The sequence below is a fragment of the Genypterus blacodes genome, unplaced genomic scaffold (assembly GCF_046128005.1).
Source record: "Genypterus blacodes isolate CSIRO-AG114 ecotype Tasmania unplaced genomic scaffold, CSIRO-AGI_Gbla_v1 ptg000157l_1, whole genome shotgun sequence".
In the NCBI taxonomy this organism is placed as follows: domain Eukaryota; kingdom Metazoa; phylum Chordata; class Actinopteri; order Ophidiiformes; family Ophidiidae; genus Genypterus; species Genypterus blacodes.
The window spans coordinates 454857-474487 of record NW_027466958.1 but is presented as its reverse complement, the minus strand read 5'-3'; the positions used below and the strand labels follow the sequence as shown (position 1 = coordinate 474487).

The following is a 19631-nucleotide window of genomic DNA, read 5'->3' as shown; positions in this document are numbered from 1 at the left end:
TGCAAACTATGCACACATGTCCGTACACAAACGCAGCCTGGGGTGACCCGGGACATGATGCAAGACCTGATGGCGAGATCCAGAGCTTCGGGAGCACAGGTTGGGCCCCTGTCCCCGTCATGCAGTTTCAGCAACGGACAGACATGGGTGATGATTAATGATTGCAAGAGTTTCTGCTTGTTGGCGCCACGGCTGATGAAGAACTAGAGAGGTTTCAGGCATGCAGGTGTAGATTTGGCTGTTGGGTGATATTAGTGCCAGCTTAAAGCAGCACAAGAGTTTGAGTTACACCGGAAGGAACGTGTTTTGCATGACACTTGGACTTGAATTTGCGTTGAGGTGGTTAATGAGGAACACCGTGGTGCTTTGGTTCGTTCCTAGGAAGTCAAGTCAGTCTGGATTCTGACTGCAAACCCAGACGTCGTGACATCATGCACGACAAATCAAGTCATTCATTCATTAGTGTTGATATCTGTGACAGAAGCCCTCAGAGGCATCGGATTAGATCGAGTTTGAGTTAAACTTCAACATGCTGCCTCTATTTCTGCCTCAGCAATCATCTTGGCCTCCTCTCCTCTCCTCTCCTCTCTTCCTTTCCCCTCCATTGAAATGATGTAGTGATGCCAAGCGGTTCATTTACCCAGGCTCATTTACACCGGCGGTTTTCAGAGGAAGCACACATTTTCTTCTCTTCCCATCCGGCTGCCAGGAAACACAAATGGATAATTGATGGTGCTTTGGCGATTTTCTGTGGAGAACACCCTCACCCCCCACCCTTCATGTAAGGCACATGTCACGGCTGCCCTGGATTATGTTTTTCTTTTGAAGGTCCTGAAGGTCTCATCTGACAGAACGTTAGAGGCTGATCTCACTCCGGAGAGTCTTTAAAAACCACCATCACTCCTCTCGCGTGTCCCAAGCAACCGGGCTACACGTCGCCTTTTTATGATTTCTTACAGGTGTTGAGCTCTGCGTGGCCTCCCAGGATGGAGGTCTGACTGTTGGGAGAAGACAAAAGAAAGGCCAAGGTTTCTAAGGTCACGGGAATTCTGGAGAAGTCATGGAATTTGAAGATGTGAATTCCAGGCCTGGAAATGTCCTGGAAGATGATGGGATTTGCCAAAAGTCCTCGCACTGTTAGGTTAGGAGACCAGCCAGTGATGCCATGAGTCGTCCACATGCATCTCCTCACCTTCCCTACCTTTGAACTTTATAATGTTGGCATCTTACAACAGTTAAACTGAAAATAAGCGGCCATGGACGCCCCAAACGTCTCTGTCCTCCAGCTGAACTGTGAGGCAGCAGAGGGAGGAGAGAGAATGTAATCCTAACTAAGTGCAGGAAGTGACCCCCAAAACTCACACAGAGTCAATCAGCACCTGATATCCAGAACCTGAGGACAGAACAAGCTGAACCCAGCAACCAAGCGCCTGTGAGCACGTGGGACTGTGTTTACTGGAGAGAAATCACAGTGTAGCTTTAATCATACAGGTCGAGTTTCAGTCTGTGTGTGTGTGTGTGAGGTAATACTGAAACCACCAGGGATGACACACACCTCTTTGATGGGGGCACAGGCAGAGACCTGCAGGATGGGCCTCGTTCCAACCCAGTCATAAAAAACCCTGTTATCCTTTCCCACACTTTATATCACAAAGGCTGCAGCAGCATCACCTGTCTGCGCCGACAACTGAGGCACAACCAGGGAGTCCAGACAAACACAAGGCGGAAGACTGACGACACGCCGGTTGAAGACGATTGACTTCCCGAATGAGTAATATGAAGGCTCGGAAGGAAATGTAAAAGCTTGTTTTCCCTGAAGGGTTGTACACGGGATCCATCATGCACCACGGCAACAAGCAAGGTGTTCATTATCAACCTATGCCTTCATCACGCGTGTGCTCTCCTGAGGCAACGCTCCTGCTATTCTCTTGAACAGCGTTTTGAGCGGAATGTAATAACAGAGACGCCCTTCCTCCTCAGACCCCAGGAACATTCCCAGATTTGTCCCGTGACCATGGCGGCTAGAGATCGGGGAGCGGTTAGTGATTCAGTCGCTATCGTTACCGAATGACAGCCCAGCTAACCAGCGTAGGACACGTACTACCTTCCTTCTTCTTTCATTCTTGACATTTTGGCAACATGCTCCTTGCTGCCACCTGCTGTGAAAGGGGCAGGCAGGCAGGCAGGCAGGCAGGCAGGCAGGCAGGCAGGCAGGCAGGCAGGCAGGCAACAATCCAGGTACATGTGGAAGTCCTGATCTTTATCCAGGGAACGCCAGGAGCCTTTCTTCCTCTCCTCTCCTGTTCTGCTGCTTGCTTCTTTTATAGTCCTGTTCAGTATTTATTAGTTAGGCTCTGGTTTGAAGGTTTCTCCTTCCAGCGCCTGCACGTCGCCAACCGTCCAGATTCCATGGTAACACCTGTAGTGTCCTTGAGCGAGGCCTTAATCCTAACAAGGGGACCTCATCTTGACCCTTCTGTGGAACCAGATCCCACAATGCTCCACATCAGAACCATGAACACTTAAAGCACTTGGTTTGTCATGTTGCATAAATCATAAGTCACCTCTTTGTAATATTCATGTCTCTAGTCTCTAGTCTCTCTCTCTCTCTCTCTCTCTCTCTTTCTCTCTCTTTCTCTTTCTCTTTCTCTCTCTGTATCTGTCTCCCTCACGTTCTCTCTACCCCCTTTCTCCCTTTCTCTCTTTCTCTCTCTCTCTCTCTCTCTCTCTCTCTCTCTCTCTCTCTCCACTATTTACAGACCTGTTTAAAGTGTGTGTGGTTTGTCGGGGAGACGTGTTTTGGTGGGATGGCGGTTGTCAGTCTTTACTCATCGCACTGAACTGGACCTGTTACATGATGTCATTTTTGTGTCTGCATGTTAGGGCTTGTTGCTGAAACATGAATAATACCATCCACTTTAGGACACAGGATTATTCTGTTTAGATGATGGGACTCAAATCCCTGCTGTCATAATCTTCTCAGAGATGTATAACACACACACACACACACACACACTCTGGAGCAGATGCCTTCCTGTGGGTGTGTGTGTTTCTGCATGCGTGTGTTTCATTAAAGGTTTTGTTTGCGGACTCTGCCAGCCTTTTGTTGAAAGAGTTTCCTTTCTGAAGCGCAGGAGATTTTATTCATTCATTTAATAACTGCTGATTGGATTCGCTTTCATGCCCGTCGTCATGTTGCGAGAGACGCCATGAGCGCTGAGTGAAAACAAAGCGGGCCAGCACCAGTCTGGACCCAGGGAGCGCTGCCTTTGGTGCCGTGGCTCCGGTGTCGCCGTGACAGCCTGTGAAGCAGAAGAAGAACAACACAAACAACAACCGAAAAGGAAAACCTCGACCCACTACTGTCAGACATCCGCGGCGGGCCGGTTACCATGCCGACCTCGCCACAAGACACACAGGAATGTCTGGCCGAGCTTCAGGACCGGCGGTGCTCTGCGAACTGTATGTGATCTGAGGGAGGGGGGGTCGCAGCGCTTTGAACAAAACAACCCCACGAGATCCTACAACCACCCGGCCCCTCCTACCGGGCCGAGGGGGCAGAGGGGAAGTGAAGTGTCGCAGAGGTTTTTTGTGGACACTGACGACTCTATTGGGAGCAGGAGATGGAATAAAGGCAGGAACACTGGATGTGGCACCATTAAACTCTGGTTATACTCCAGTGGGACTGAAATGAAAGTCTGCTCACTCAGTACCAGGAGGAGATAATGTGATGACGCCTAAAGGATGCATACACTTGCTCACCAGGCAGAATCTCCTCATGCTGTTCTCAACTAGGGGAGTGTGAGAATGAGCTCAAACACAGCACAGCAGAAAGGTGCAGGAAAACAACAGCAGGTGATAAAAGCACTTCAGTTCATTCATTCCTCAATTTGTAAATTCTGTTTTAGGTGCGGGCGGAGCGTGAAAGAGTGAAAGCCAGGTGGAGAGGAAGGAGCTTTTACATGTTATGAGACAAATGGAGCACGACAAAGAGGCGTCTGAGTCAAACTGAGCACAGCCGACGAGGACAAAGTAGAACACAAGGCTGCACTACAGCATAAACTCTGTAAATCATTGATGTCATGCAGCACAGCGAGCCAGACAGAAATGTTGGATCAGGACAGATCTGATGTCTTCTTTTTTGTCGTTCTTGCAGAGCTTGGGTTTACTAGATTCCTCTGTAGTATGGCACCTGAGTGTGTGCAGACAGTATATCTGTACACGTGTGCACGGCCCACAGCATTTGACGCCTTTTGTGTGGCAGGCGAGCGTGAGCGTGAGCGTCGCCAGGTTAACGGCTTCATCAAGACAGAACATGACCTCCTTCTTCCATATCAGAGACATTTCATCCACAGCAGGGACGGTTGTTTTTGCAGAAAAGTGACACGCAGGATGGAAACATACTGTACAGCCGCTGGTGTGTGTGTGTGTGTGTATGCATGCGTGTATGATTTGTGCGTCCCCGGGGTCTTGTATAAGAGCACAAATGACCGCGTTAGTCTGTATTGTGTGCGTACATCCGCCAGATAACTCTAGTCTGGACGTGAGGATTAATACACACACACACACACACACACACACACACACACACACACACACACACACACACACACACACACACACACACACACACACACACAATCGTAACACAGGCTGTCAGCCAGTCAAATCCCAGCCCAGTTAGTCGGGCGGGGAGGCGTCCCGACCTCTGATGAGAACTCACAACTCCACTCAGTTTGACAACCAAGAGGGGGCGTGTCTAATCTCTGACTCTCTCTACCCGTCTTCATTCGCGCTCTGACCGTCTCTATCTGTTCCACCTGTGTTTCACTCTTTCATCTGTCACCACTAATAACAGCTGCCGCTTCGCTCCACACTATCCCCTCTCTCTCTCTCTCTCTCTCTCTCTCTCTCTCTCTCTCTCTCTCTCTCTCTCTCTCTCTCTCTCTCTCTCTCTCTCTCTCTCTCTCTCTCTCTCTCTCTCTCTCTCTCTCTCTCTCTCTCTCTCTCTCTCTCTCTCTCTCTCTCTCTCTCTCTCTCTCTCTCTCTCTCTCTCCCCCTCCCTCCCTCTGTCTTTTTCTCTCTTTGTCCCTCTCTCTCTCTCGCTCTCTGTTTTTCATTTTTGGTGACGTTAAAGAACGCATTTGGACAATATGTAATCAATCTAAACCCTCAGCTGTAATAATCAGAGGCGCAGCACTGTTCATGCATTTCAGAACTGGGTAGACTCCATACAGCGTCAGTGATGACTGACTGATAAAGGGATGTTTAAATGTCTGAATTATTCCTCATCTCTCTCTCTCTCTCTCTCTCTCTCTCTTTCTCTCTTTCTCTCTCCCTCCCTCTCTGTCCTCTTCAGGCCTTTAAGGAGGAGTTGGAGGGCCTGATCCAGGAGCAGATGAAGAAGGGGAACAACCCCTCAGGCCTGCTGGCTCTCAGACAAATCGCCGACTTCTTCATGGCCAGCTCAGTGGCCGGCACCAACACCTCCCCCCCCAGTGAGTATTCAGAACGCCACAGCCTGTGAGGCAACCAGACGCTAACCTTTAGTTGGCACATCCTGCCCTAACTCCGGGTCTAGCTGCTTTGATCCGCACTCCAAAGCAAAGCGCTGCGCCGGTACCAAAGAGACGAGCTGCGAACACGAGCTGTGTGCACTTAAGGGCCAAGACGACCCAGCCGCAGACTCCGGAAGATCCCAGCATTTTTCTCTGTTTTTCTCATCCCGCCTTCCTGTCCAGGAGTCCATATGTGACGTCTGCTTCCAATCACGGCTTTGGAATGTGAAACTAATGCTGAATTACACGTAAAGGGCGGCACGGCAGCTCAGCCCAGCTCCTCTGCTGTGCTCCCATAATGAGTAGGTCCGAGGAGGCTACGAGAGTAAACAAAGTGTTTAAGGGTGAGGCGTCGCTTATGTCACCTCTGTGGGTAAATGAACACCTGTAACTCTGTTTGATGTGGAGCCAAACAGCATCATCACGTGTTGGCAGGCGGCGGTGTCTAGCCGTCACCGTGGCCATTAGGGGTTAACGGGTAGAGATTATCTTCAACATTGGTCGGGCTGGAGGTGAGAGAGAGAGACGGCGTGAGAGCGTGTAAGACGGCTTCTTCCTCGATCTCATCTACGTTCTTCTGCTCTTGTGTTTCCCAGGTTTGGGGATGGTCACGCCCATCAACGATCTCTACAACGCTGAGACCACCAACATGGTGAAGGGGGAGAGGCAGACACGCTGCAAGCTGGCCAGCGTCTACAGGCTGGCCGATCTGTACGGCTGGGCCCATATTGGCAGCTCCTACTGCACCGTAAGACGCTACAGAGGCCACAGAGTTTACATTGTTCTGAGGATTGTTGTGTTATTTAAAATAAAAAGGGAAAAGTAAGGAAATGAAAACCTGCTCCTGTTCAACCAAAGATTGATGACTTTTCTCTCTTTTAGGCTCGAGTCAGCAAAGAGCAGGACCACGTCCTCATCCTCCCCCGAGGCCTGTCATTCGCTGAGGCGTCCGCATCAAACCTGGTAAGAACCAATCAGCATGAGCGGCTGTTGTCCCGTCCCAGGTGTTATTAAAGGCAACCTTAAAACACTTAAGGGGGTCTTTCGTACGTAAACCCAGGATAGATGGTGTTGGTAAGGACAAGCCTGTTGCCTCATTCACACACGCCTGTTACCGGGCAGTTTAGGGGTTGTTGAGTCAAAGTATTTCTTCATGTGCATGTGAGTGAAGCTCCTCATGAAACATTCCACCTGTTCCAGTCTGACAGAAGGAAAGGTGGATCATATTCTGTGTTGCGTTTGGCTCGTAGGAATAATCAGTTGATGAGTCTGTTTATTTAAATGGAGGCGCAGTCTGTGGTTTCACCTGGAACACACCTGCACCTCATCAGCCTAAAGGGGCTCAAAGCTTGATGGAGGAGCCTTCATCACTGCCGGGCTTGTTTGGCGTTACGCTGCGTTTTTATTAAGTTAGTTAACCAACTTAAGGTTCTTCCAGAGGTTAAGAACATCTGCACAGCCGGTGAGGTCAACGGAGTAACATCGTTGAATTTAAGTTGTAAACAAATGAAAGAGGCATTCTGTTGTGATTGATTAGATTTTTAAGGAAAGAAAGACCGAAAGAAATGAGACGCATGCAGCCAGCAGAGCCATAAATGATTGACCCTGTGTGTGTGTGTGTGTGTGTGTGTGTGTGTGTGTGTGTGTGTGTGTGTACAACTAAGGGAGGTTTTGGCCGTCCTTCACTGCAGAGGGCTAAAGTTTGTTCACTCTGCTTAATCAACCATTGACTTCCTTCAATCTACTTCCTTCGATTGTACTTTGGGGAAAAGGGATGACGGATGAATCTTATGGCCGTGTTTTGGGGTCATATCATCATGTTACGTGTGTGTGGGTGCGGCTGTGTGTGTGTGTGTGTGTGTGTAAACATGTGTTCACTCACTGTTAGCAAATATTGTGGTAGAAGTTATTTGTCTTTGTCTTGTTTGGGTGTAAAGATGGTTGCCTGTGTGAATCAGGAGCAGATGTCCCAGAATGTGCAGTGACCCACTTTCCTTACATCTGAACTCCCTCTGGTTCAGATTCTACTCCTGTTTCTGTTACTCTTCCTATTCTCTTCCTTCCATTTTCCTCCTTTCAGTGTTTTGTGCTTATTTCTTTGTACGGTTCAGTGTTATGAACAAAGGCTCTTACTCTGACCTGTAAACTAGTAGTTCATAGTGCAAACATCAGAATCATATCTAGCTTTGTTGAGCCTCCCTCTTACTTTATTTGAAACACCTGTGTAAACACACACACACACACACACACACCTGTGTAATGCAGCTACAGGTGAGGACTTGTTGACAGCTGATTATGGGCGCCTCTCTGCCGACGGACACATTTCACCGTCGGGGCTCAGTGGGCACAGATATAGAAAGAAACTGGGCTGGAGTTCAGTCCCAGCTCGCTCTCGCGTGTGTGTGTGTGTGTGTGTGTAAGTGTGTTTGTTTGGGCCTTAAGAGGTTTCTGTGCGTGACTCCTGATTGGTTTCCCATCTGTAGAACTCAACACTCTTCGTTTCTCATCATGAGTTGGCAGAGTTGCATGTAAAACCTTTTTATAGACCAACTTCAGAAAGTATGAACTCAAACATTCACCCTGCTGGAAAATGCATTTAAAACATCATGAATCATTAATGTGTAATAAAGTTGCTGTACTGTCTCATAATGAAGGCCGCACATAAGTGCTGAAACCGTACGCACGCCACAACGCACGCCAGCTCTCCCGTAAACACATTTGTTTACCAAACATCTGCCTTTTCCCCCTGCAGTAAGTCGGTCTGCAGCTCAGTTATGCAGCCGAGCCTCTTTGCAGCTTCCCGTCTGTGTTCCAGCCTGTTTGTGTCCCGATGCCAGCCGGTGCCTCCTCTCTAATCTCCTCTTCTCCTTCATCCACTCCTCTCTGTAGCGGCACGTCTCGGTCCACAGGCGCTTTGGTAAAGAGGAAGTCCTCCAGAGTCACAAGTATGAGAGGTCACGTCGGGGTCACGGGATAACGTCGTGTTCGTTCTTATTCTGATGAAGAAAAGCATTCATAGGAACTGAATGATTTATAATTCCATAGGATGTGACTGGATGAGAGTCAAGATAAAGGGCCTAAGCATATGATGTGTCACCATAGTAACACAGTCTGGGGTCGTCTGTCCACCACGTGTTGGAGAAGGTCCCACAGTCACAGATGTGACTGCAAGCATCCGACTCTTACAAATCAAACTGTGAGGTGTGTGTGAGGTTTATGTTCCGTCGTTCAAACACGGTCGCAGTGCCGTTGCAGTTTATCAACGGGTAAAATGCCACAATGGAGGTTTAGGTTGAGGATGAGTTCGCTGTCAGAGGGCTTCAACGCCGCTGAGCTACAAGGCAGATCCATTCCACGCCGTTCAAGTTTCAGCCCCGGCGCGCTGCAGTGCTGCGGCCTCCCAGCTGCGTGGTTATTTGATTGACAGGTGGGTGTTTTGAGCTGTTGCTATACTCGACATGCGATGTAAACCAATCGACGTTCGATCGTCTGGGAGTTGGCGATGCCCATGTATGGAGGTCAGTCAGCACGGTTCACTTGTCTGAGCTCAATAGATCATCGCCCGTCCTTCTCTGACTCACGTGATGTCTGTAGTCGACCCATAGTCTGTCCAACAGAACCGCATGGATCCTCAGAACACAAGTCAGTGCTTCATCAACAACAAAAGAGCAAACATGCAGCAGAAGTGAAGCACATAAATAAAACAAGATGAAGCTCCGTCAGGCTGGTGGCTAAACTGGATTTCATTAGGCCGCGACCGAAAGATGGATGCCTCCTCCTGTTGTGATAACACACAGGAGAACTTTGTGATTGTGAAGAGAAACATGAGCCTGGTGCTTCTGGTTTGCATCACAAGAGAAGATGTGGTTAGGCTGAGGCAATTTGTGACGCATCTCTTTCTCTCTCTCTCTCTCTCTCACTCTTGCTCTCTCTCTCTCTCGCTCTCTCTCTCTTGCTCTCTCTCTCTCTCTCACCCTTTCTCTCACTCTCTCTCTCCCTCTCTCACTCTTGCTCTCTCTCTCACTCTTGCTCTCTCACTCTCTCTCTCCCGCTCTCTCAGTCTTGCTCTCTCTCTCTCTCCCTCTCACTCTCTCTCCGTAACTCTCCCTCTCTCTCCCCCCCTCTCTCTCTCTGTCTATGTCTCTCTCTCTCCCTCTCTCTCTCTCTCTTTCTCTCTCTGTGTCTTTCTCTCTCTCTCTCTCTTTCTGTCTCACGCTCCCTCTCTTTGTGTCTCTCTCTCATGCTCTCTCTCTCTTTCTCTCTCTGTGTCTCTCTCTCTCTCTCCCCCCCTCTCTCTCTTTCTCTGTGTGTCTCTCTCTCTGTCTCTCTCTCTCTCTTTCTCTTTCTCTGTATCTGTCTCCCTCACGTTCTCTCTACCCCCTCTCTCTCTCTCTCTCTCTCTCTCTCTCTTTCTCTCTCTCTCTGACCCTGTTGCCCTCCAGTTCTCTCCCTTGTATCCTCACCTCTTTCCCTTCCATCTTCACCTCCTTGTCTAATAATGTAATAACTCCTAACCGTCTGCTAATGGAGCTGTGACAGTGTGCAGCTCATGTCCACTCTGTTATGTTTCCTGCTAATTCATTTCCTGAAGTGGAGCAGAAGGGGAGGGGCGTGGCTGATAATGGCATTTCCAGCGTCAGATACGTTGATGTTGGAGGAGCGTCTGGAAAGTCTCAATATCTGGAGCTGAATGTGTGTCTGAGTAAATGTGATTGCTTACCAAGCTTGTTGATCTTCTTCAACCAAATGTCCCTTATCAATGTGTGTGTGTGTGTGTGTGTGGGGTTAGAGGCTAATCCACCAATCATCATGGTTACATTACATTACTGTCATGTTAGTGTTGCTTTACATCCTACTCTCATTCTGTCTGTACTGCAGTTTCTCTGTGCAATACCCCCTCCACACACACACACACACATACACACACACACACACACACCCTCCAGTTCTGTATATTGTATTGAGTATGTGTGTATACTGTGTAGTGTGTAATGTAACTTGTATATTATTATAACTATGAAGATACAAACAGGTACTTCATGTATATATTATGTATTTTGTGTTCCTTTATGTTATATGTGGTCTGTTAAAGCTTTCATCCTTGTCTTGATGATTACCCACTGACTCCAGCTCCTCTCCTCGCTCTTCCAGGTGAAAATCAACATCATCGGCGACGTGATGGAGCAGGGATCAACCAACCTGAGGGTGGAGCCTGCAGGCTTCAGCCCCCACGCCGCCATCTACTCCATGCGTCCAGACATCCGCTGTGCCATCCACACACACACTCCTGCCACAGCAGCTGTAAGTCCATGCAGTGTTCTCACAGGAGATCCTCTGCCTCCTGAACACCTGAAGCTGATTTTGGGGCAGAATGTGATTATCAGGCTTCACAGATGAGCTGTTTGCTTAGACATGTGAGTGGTGTGATTATGTTAGTGAGCTCCTGTCTGTCTGTCTGTCTGTCTCCTGGAGAGGATGAGGAAAGATTTAGATGGGAGACACAGAGAGAGGGAATGATTATCTTTAGATAGACTCTGGCATTCTCAACACTTCTGCTTCAGACCAGAACAGAGAGACATCACTGCAGCTTCATTTAGAGAGTTGGCTTCACTCAGAAACATCTAAGTGTCAGCTGCATGCTCAGGGCGGTGAGACACCTTTAACATACCTGTCTAACCCCCCCCTCCCTGCCGTTACAGGTGTCGTCTATGAAATGTGGCATTCTGCCCATTTCCCAGGAGTCCCTGATTCTGGGCGATGTCGCCTACTTCAACTACCAGGGAAGCCTGGATGGCAAGGAGGAGCGTCGTGAGCTGCAGAAGGCTCTGGGCCCCACGGCCAAGGTAAGGAGAGCCAGACCGGAGGCGGTATGAGTGGACTCTTTACTCTTCGTCGTTCTGGGCGAGGCATTGAAACTCTCCCATCAAACATGCAATCGTTTTTCTTATTGAGATCAAATCAAATGAGCCGGGGACAAACCCACACTCACACACATCTGCAGCTCTATTTCCTGTACAGTCGCCTCTCAACCGAGTGTGTGTGTGTGTGTGTGTGTGTGTGTGTGTGTGTGTGTTATAGGTGCTGGTGCTGAGGAATCACGGTGTGGTGGCACTGGGGGAGACAATCGAAGAGGCTCTGGCTTACTTCTTCAATATTCAGTACGCTTGTGAAACCCAGGTAAACAAACTTGAGCTTCAGCGAGTCCAAACAAAATGGAGGCTCCATGTTCTCTCTCTGTCTGTCTCTCTCTCTCTGTCTTTCTCTCCTCTCTCTCTCTCTCTGTCTCTCACTCCCCCCTCTCTTTCTGTCTCCCTCTCTCTCTCTCTCTCTCCCTCTCTCTCTCTGTCTCTATGTCTCTCTCTCCCTCTGTCTCTCTCTCCCTCTCTTTTTTTTCTCTCTCTCTCTGTCTCTGTCTTTGTCTCTCTCTCTCTGTCTTTCTCTCCTCTCTCTCTCTCTGTCTCTCACTCCCCCCTCTCTTTCTGTCTCCCTCTCTCTCTCTGTCTCTCACTCCCCCCTCTCTTTCGGTCTCCCTCTCTCTCTCTGTCTCTCTCTCTCTGTCTCTCTCCCTCTCTCTCTGTCTCTCTGTCTCTCTGTCTCTCTCTCTCTGTCTCCCTCTGTCTCTCTCTCCCTCTGTCTCTGTCTTTGGTGTTTGGTTTGGCTTCTCCAGCTTCCTCCACCTTGTCTTCAGCCCGGTGCCTTGTTGTGGAGTCTTAGTCGGTGGTAAAAACACAAACTAGGCGAGGCGTTCAGGTGCATGCGAGCGCCGCCGAACACAACGTGTAGAATCAAGTCAGTGGCAGAAATGCAGTTTAGTTCCTCTTTGTGTGTCTGCGGTCGTAGGTGAACGCCATTTCGTGTGCCGGCGGCGTGGACAACCTGATAGTGCTGGACCGGGACAAGTTCAAGGCCCGAGTGACAGATGTGTCCACCGCAGAAGACATCAACATGGGCGGCATGCACAAGTGGAGGGTCGGTGAGCTGGAGTTTGAGGCCCTGATGAGGATGCTGGATAACATGGTGAGTCCTCACACGGAGAGGAACACACGCCTAAACCTCGCCTCTGCTTCTCTCTGTCACTGCGTCTCCATTACTTACAAAGTTCAACCTCAAAATGGCAGCGTTACACTTCTCTCATTCCACAATATTAAACACAAAGAGAGCTTTCCATGATGTCGTGGCTCAGTGGGAGTTAATAATCACGACTAGAAGACAGTCAGAGCTCAGACACCAGACTGAAGAGAGGCTGAGAGTGTGAAGCTGAACGGTTAGAGACAGCTTGTCTGCGGCGAGAGAGTGAGGCCATACGAGAGGGCATGGAGAGAGAGAGGGGAGAGAGAGTGGGGCAGGAAATGACTGGCTGACCGTGTCCTGAGATCAGCTAGGAAGCCCTGCAGCCCTAGCACAGAGGAGAGAGGAAAGGAGAGAAGGGGCCAAGAGGGAGAACAGAAGAGAGGGAGAGGGGAGGAAGAGAGAGAAAGAGAGAATTTAGATTTCTGAATCAGCTTCAGCATCGATCATTCTTAAAATCAGAGACACTGGGACATAAAGGAGTTGTGGCGCCATCATCTGGTGAAAGTGCAAAGTGCAGGGGCAGCTCAAGTTTGAATGAAGTAGATTCTGTTACCATGGCGAAAGGGGGGATCAAAGGGTGAGAGAGTGGAGGAGGGAGAGAGAAGAGAGAGAGAGAGAGATGTGATGGCGTCTCTTTACGTCTAACCGTCTCCTTCCCGCCTCAGGGCTACAGGACGGGCTACACCTACCGCCATCCCATCGTGCGGGAGAAGCCGCGGCACAAGAGCGACGTGGAGATCCCCGCCACCGTCACCGCCTTCACGCTGGACGACGACGACTGCAGCAGCGCCACCCGGCTGCCCTACAAGTTCCTGCAGCAGCGGCAGCAGAGGGAGAAGACGCGCTGGCTGACCTCCCCCAACAGCTACACCAAGGTCAACCGGGAGGCCGGGGAGGAGCGCTACAACGTCCGGACCACCACGGTGAGGAAGAGGAAGAGGAGGAGGTGGGGGGGTGGGACAGTGAGAGTTTGGATCATTGTGTTTAAACATCATCACAAAACTTTTTCCAACCTGAGCCCTGATGAGCTTTAAGTTTCATTCTTTTACATTTCTGCCCTAAATAAGTAAGTATTAGTGATTAGAGCTTTTCTGATTGAGGCCCTTGGTTCCTTCTTCCATCACAGTGCGTCTCTACAGCCTCACTGGGACGTCACGCTGCAGCGTGACAGCAAAAAGCCTCTTAAGTTTGTTAAAACATAATATTCTGCAGACACAAACAGCTCTGTGGGAGAGAGCGACCTCTAGTGGGCAGCACTCAGCAGGACACGGACAACCGTCGCAGAACAGGTGTCATTCAGCCAGCAGACAGATTTGATTGATCTCTTCCGTTGCTCTTCTGTCCCGTGTTTGCAGTGGATGAAGGCGGTGGAGACGGGAACTCCGATCCGGATCGAAGACCCAAACCAGTTTGTCCCTCTGAACACGAACCCCAGTGAGGTTCTGGCGAAGAGGAACAAAGTGAGTCGAGCTTCTTCCTCCCGGTCGAGCCGGCGTTACGCAATCTTTTATTCTTTGATGTGTTTTCTTTGGGTCTTATTTTGGGGTACATTTCTCTTAATGTGACTTTATTTTTCTGCTTTCTAAGCCTTGTGTGTGTTACTGTTTTATTACGTAAGACTGATGTAAACTCACTCTGCTTCCTGATGGCGGCGCCGCGTGTTTCTCCCCCCCCCCTCACAGATCAGAGAGCAGAACCGCTTTGATGTGATGTCATCCGGGCCGCGATCCCAGCACCTGGCAGGCATCCCAGTGGATCAGCCCAGACAGGTGAGAGGACACAGCACACACACATCTTATCCAACAGCACTTCAGCAGGTAGACGTCAGATTGAGCTTTGTGGCTTCAATCCGTCTGCTCCACTTGTTTCCCTGCAATCCCAGAATTCCCATTAATGTTTCATTCCAAAGGAGAGAACTATTCTAATCCTACACTTAACAGCTTCCGGCTGCGTGTGAATCTGTTCTGGAGTGCTGGGGAAGAGAACAAGGAAGCAAGAAATGAAGAAGGGAAGACGAGAAAGATGGAAATGAAGAATCTTAGAAGGATGAAAGAGGAGAAAACAATGAAAACAAGAAAATGGAGCTGAAAGTGGAAATGATCAGAATGATTGATGAGTGTATGTTGGGTCAGACACTCAGAGGTACATGTGTGTTTACCTACATGACAGAACATTTCTTCATACAACATGGCAGCTGTAATGACGACGCACAGCCACCAGGGGGAGGCAGGCGAGCAGCAAACAGACATAAAAAGAGGAAAGGAGATAAAAAAGTGGATATTTAGATATTTTACTCATTATATTTCTATTTTATTTTGAAGGATCCTGTGCTGATAAACATTGTGGTAAATATAAACGTGTGTGTGTGTGTGTGTGTTTCCATGCACGCTGCATGTGTTGACGTCACGTTCACCTTCGCCCCTGCTGTCCCTGCACACACACACACACACACACACACCCCCCATTACAGCTGTGTGTGTGTGATCGTGTCAGAGCAGGAGGGGCGACCAGGATATACACACACTCACACACGCACACATGCACAGCAGACGTGTTAGTGAAGTGAGTTTGTACGAGCATGTGTGTGAGTCTGGTTCACTGCAGTGAGTCGCTCAATAAGATCATAGGAGTTGTGTTGACAATGTCCGTGTGTGTGTGTGTGTGTGTGTGTGCGCACATGTATTCACCCTGTAGTGTGTGTGTGTTTGTGACGGTGTAATTTTCATTTCTCTATACATACGCCTGCATTCAAGTGTGTTTGTGTGTCATCAACCAATACTTGGTTGTGTGGTTGTGTGTGTGTGTGTGTGTACTAACCCGTCTCCTGCCTCCTCCTCCTCAGCCATACGTGCCCACAGTGGAGGAGCAGATGGCCCCGCTGCCTCCCAACCCCTTCAGCGAGCTGCTAGAGAAAGACCTGGACCAGTACCGCAAGAACATGGATAGGAGGCAACTGGGTCTCAGCGGTACGATACACACACACACACACACACACACACACACACACACACACACACAGGGTCCTGGGTCCTGCCATTCTGTGGAAGTTTATTAACAGGGAGATGATTGTGTTGATCGTTGCTCCTTCACTTTAAATGAATCTAAGAATCCTGTGAGCGCCCCCTCCTGGCCAAACAAAGCAATCACTCACAAGTCAGAGAGACGAGCGACTGCAGACTTTCTGAACCAAATCAGTGTGTGTCCTCGTGATCTCAGGTTAAAGAGCGTCGGTACGTCTGCTGCAATAGTGTGTGTGTGTGTGTGTGTGTGTGTGTGACTATGATGGCCACATGAGCCGAGCTGGTTGCTATGACACTGTTGCCCCCTCAACCCCACGTCTCCCGGTGGCCAATCTGGATGCAAGCTGGGGACCGTCTGGATCGGGCCTCTCACACGCACACTCGCACACACGCACACACACACTGATCTGTGTCACCGATGTATATAAATGATGTAAAGTGTAAACGACTCACAGATCTGATCCCAGCTCACTTCACCTAAACGCTGAGCGCACAGGAAGCTGCTGTGTGAACGCCAAACTGGCTTCAGCAGGAGGTTCAGAGGTCACGCTGTGTGTTTACGTGTAAGCATGTTTATCTGCACGCAGGTCACGCATGATGTATGTCGAGTCTCACATGTATGTATCAGTACTCATCAGCATCTGTGTTAACTACTTGCATCTTAATCCTCCAGGATTTGCAAAATGAATAAACATAAACATCTGTGAGGACGTCTCAGTGTCTCAGTGCTGCATTCAGGGAGCGCAGGAAAGAAATGTCAAGTTAACAAAAAATCATCATTCAGCATCAGTTTGTCTCCACAGAAGCAGAGGTGGGCGGGTCTAGAGGTCAGAGGTCAAGGGTGTAGAGTCTAATCACTCCACAGGTTCAAGGATGCTGCTAAAGCGGCTGTGCATGGCCTGATGCTAACGTGTGTGTGCTAACACTGATCTTTCATCCCCCTCACCCTCCTCCTCCTCCTCCTCCTCTCACACTGTCGTCCCACTCACCCCTGATGTCGTCCCACTACCTCTTTGCCCCCCCTCACACCCCCATGCTGCATCTACTCACCCCCCCCCCCCCCTGCAGATGGCGAGCACGACCTAACCTCTGACGACGGCTCCACTCTCTCTCAGTCTCTGTCTCTCACCCAGTCCCTGCAAAGCACTCCAGCTAAAGAAGGTATGAGAGAGACACAGAGAGTGTGTGTGTGTGTGTGTGTGTGTGTGTGGGTGGGTGGGTGGGTGGGTGGATGGGTGTGTGAGAGAGAGAGATCTGGAGGTTTCTGTCAGGAAACTGCTGTGGATTCTTCAGAAGGAACCAAGTCCAGTCTGTAAATGTGTGGACAGCAAAGTGTCTCTGCGTCTCTTCATCCCCCTTCTCCTAACTCTCCGTGTCTCTGTCCTCCCCCCAGGGAACCACACGGGCCTGATGAACGGGAAGAACAACCACAGCGGCGACGCGGACGACGAGCTGTCCAAGCGCGTCAGCCAGCTGACCACCAGCATGGAGAGCGTGGAGATCACAGTGAGCCCCGGAGAGAAGATCGAGGAGGTGCTGTCCCCCGAGAGCTCGCCCTCCAAGTCGCCCAACACCAAGAAGAAGAAGAAGTTCCGCACCCCGTCCTTCCTGAAGAAGAACAAAAAGAAAGAGAAGGCGGAGGCTTGAGAGGAGAGGAAGAGAGAGAGAGAGAGCGAGCGGCGGCGGCCACATTTACAGTTTAACGTCTGTGTTTTTATTTCATCTCAAATGTCCTTCAGTGTCTTTTGTTTTTAATTTGATTTGATTTGTTTCTAACAGATGGTTTTATGTGCAAAAGACAAAAGAAAGGATTGAAGAAAAGCAAAGAATTAGTTGTGTAGCAGAAGTGTGGCGGGGGAAAGTCGGGGCGGTAGGAATGTGGAAAGATGCAGCGAACGCCGGGCGAGTCGGGCGTTCGGCACCTCGACGCCTATCGGGGCCGAAGCCACGAGGCGTCGCCTGAAGCGGGGAGGGGCTCGGAGCGACGGCCTCAAACCTTCCCGCGCCTCGTCTGTCTTTAGGAATCTTTATCCCGGGTGTCTCTTAACGCAAAACGTCTCGTCGTCTGGCCGCAGTCGAGACGGGAAGCAGACTGGACCAGAACAACGGAGGAGGAGGAGTGTGCGGCTGTGCGTTCACGTCCTCTTCACCTTCATCTCAGTGTTTTTTCCTTTGCCAAACTAATTCAGCAAAATCAACAATCTCCTTCTCGGCGTTGCGTCGTCTGGTAAACACAGTTTGGGTCTTAGTCGACACTTTTCTACTCGTTTCTAAGCATGGTTTCTCTTTTTGCAAGAAGTGACTTTATATCCGGCTGACTGTCCTGTAGTGATGCCTGACTGCTCAGATTATATTCTAGAAATTTACTCTATAACACAAATATAGGAGAACTGGATGTGTTGGCTATAGATTTATAAATATATATTTTTTATTTGATCGTGCTGCACTTTTCTTGTGGTATGTGTTTGAGTGGCAGGAGGTCTGGGAAGGAGAAAAGGTGGGAGCAGGAAAGTTTAGGGAGGGAGAAAGGGAATGAAGGGAGGAGTCATGGGAGGAAGCGTCGCAGCGGGCGTGACTCGGCGGCAGAAACGAGTCGGGCGTTCGTCTTTGTGCGGTCTGTTGGTTTTAAAGCCGTATTGTAAATGTAGGTCTTCATCATCTTCATCACTGAGCTCCCAGTTTAGGAACCAAACAGAACTCACGGCCCAGAGTTCCAATGGTGAAGAACGTCTGGGGTAAAAGGAGATACATTTTCCGAATTCCCTCTCCCGTCTGGAAGGAAAGGTTTCGTAGCCACGGAACTTTTCCCCATTTTCACGCAATCACTGATTCTGCGAACGTTTGCGTGACTCGAGCTCGCTGTCAAGTCGCGGTCACAGTGCCACGCAAATGTTGTCTGTAGCTATGGCTGAAAATCGATGAAGAGTAGAGACGCGCTGGGGGTTTGCGATTCTTCATGAAAATATTTACATAGCAAAAAAGTTTCGGATTTAATTTCCTGGGGTTTTACTGTCAACCAGTCGAGCCGAAGCGTCTGATTGGTTGGCTGACATTGCCTGAATTGGACTGACTTGGAATCTGGTTTGAACTGGAAAAGGAGCAGAGGTCAACACGTTCATCTTCGTCACTTTGATTGTTTTCTGTATTGTTTCTCTCTCAATCTTTGTTAACATCAGATCAGATTGATTTACGTTGTGTTTAAGTAAATGCGACGTGTAAATGTCTGCAGTGGCAGTAAAGCTGTGGAGCGCTATGTGAAAGTGTGTGTGTGTGTGTGTGTGTGCAGGTCCCCGTCTCCACCTGCCCGTTCTCCATCTTGACGTATTCTCTTACGACAAAGGTTCGCCAATTTCCCGCCTGCCTGCTCGAGGACTTTTAGGAACTCAAAAATCCCCCCGGTGACTGCATTCAGCGCCCCTCAGGCTCAACATGTATTATTCTGAAAGTTGCTACGGTAACTGTAGCCACGCCTCCTTGCTTTTTTTGCGATTTGTTTCCTTGTCAAACTGGAAAAGAAAATGAGAGTGAGGACTCGCAGACGCCATAGTCAGATTGGATTTAATCGTAGCTCCGCCCCCCTCGTGTCGTCTCACAACTGTCACATGACCCGCGGCTGAACTCTCGTGATGGAGGGTCGCCGCACATCCTCCCCCCCGCAACCCCTCGCCGTTCTTTCCACATGTGCCAATATCCCAGCGAGCAATGTGAAGTATTGGATTTGGAGGGCGGGGGCCTGTGTGTGTGTGTGTGTGTGTGTGTGTGTGTGTGTGGCGAAGAGCGTTGGAGAAGGGAGGTGTGTGTGTGTGTGTGTGTGTGTGGAACAGGAAGTGCATATATGGGCGAGGGTCTTACTCTTAACACGTTCAATTGCTTTCATTTAATTTCTCCTCCTTTCTCTTGTTTCCAGACATTTCTATCCCTGCCACACGTTTCCTTCCTTCGATCTGTTTTGGTTTCTAAACGTTTTGCGAGCACAAATTAC

The 19631-nt window shown here is 49.5% G+C and overlaps 1 protein-coding gene across 5 annotated transcripts in view; it reads left to right on the top strand.

The window, feature by feature from the left end:
• The window catches only part of LOC143013585 (gamma-adducin-like), a 70557-nt gene extending 51401 nt beyond the window's left edge, over nucleotides 1–19156 (top strand). For 4 of the 5 annotated variants that reach the window (XM_076167258.1, XM_076167259.1, XM_076167257.1 and 1 more), the window contains 13 exons: nucleotides 5360–5498; nucleotides 6155–6306; nucleotides 6441–6521; nucleotides 10710–10859; nucleotides 11258–11401; nucleotides 11637–11735; nucleotides 12399–12575; nucleotides 13295–13552; nucleotides 13985–14089; nucleotides 14312–14398; nucleotides 15472–15595; nucleotides 16718–16810; nucleotides 17043–19156. In XM_076167258.1, coding sequence (XP_076023373.1) covers nucleotides 5360–5498; nucleotides 6155–6306; nucleotides 6441–6521; nucleotides 10710–10859; nucleotides 11258–11401; nucleotides 11637–11735; nucleotides 12399–12575; nucleotides 13295–13552; nucleotides 13985–14089; nucleotides 14312–14398; nucleotides 15472–15595; nucleotides 16718–16810; nucleotides 17043–17296 — 1863 coding nt within the window. In that variant the 3' untranslated portion in view covers nucleotides 17297–19156. The remainder of the gene's footprint in view (nucleotides 1–5359; nucleotides 5499–6154; nucleotides 6307–6440; nucleotides 6522–10709; nucleotides 10860–11257; nucleotides 11402–11636; nucleotides 11736–12398; nucleotides 12576–13294; nucleotides 13553–13984; nucleotides 14090–14311; nucleotides 14399–15471; nucleotides 15596–16717; nucleotides 16811–17042) is intronic. The other variant, XM_076167260.1, reaches the window with a different exon arrangement.
• The last annotated feature ends 475 nt before the right edge of the window (nucleotides 19157–19631 follow it).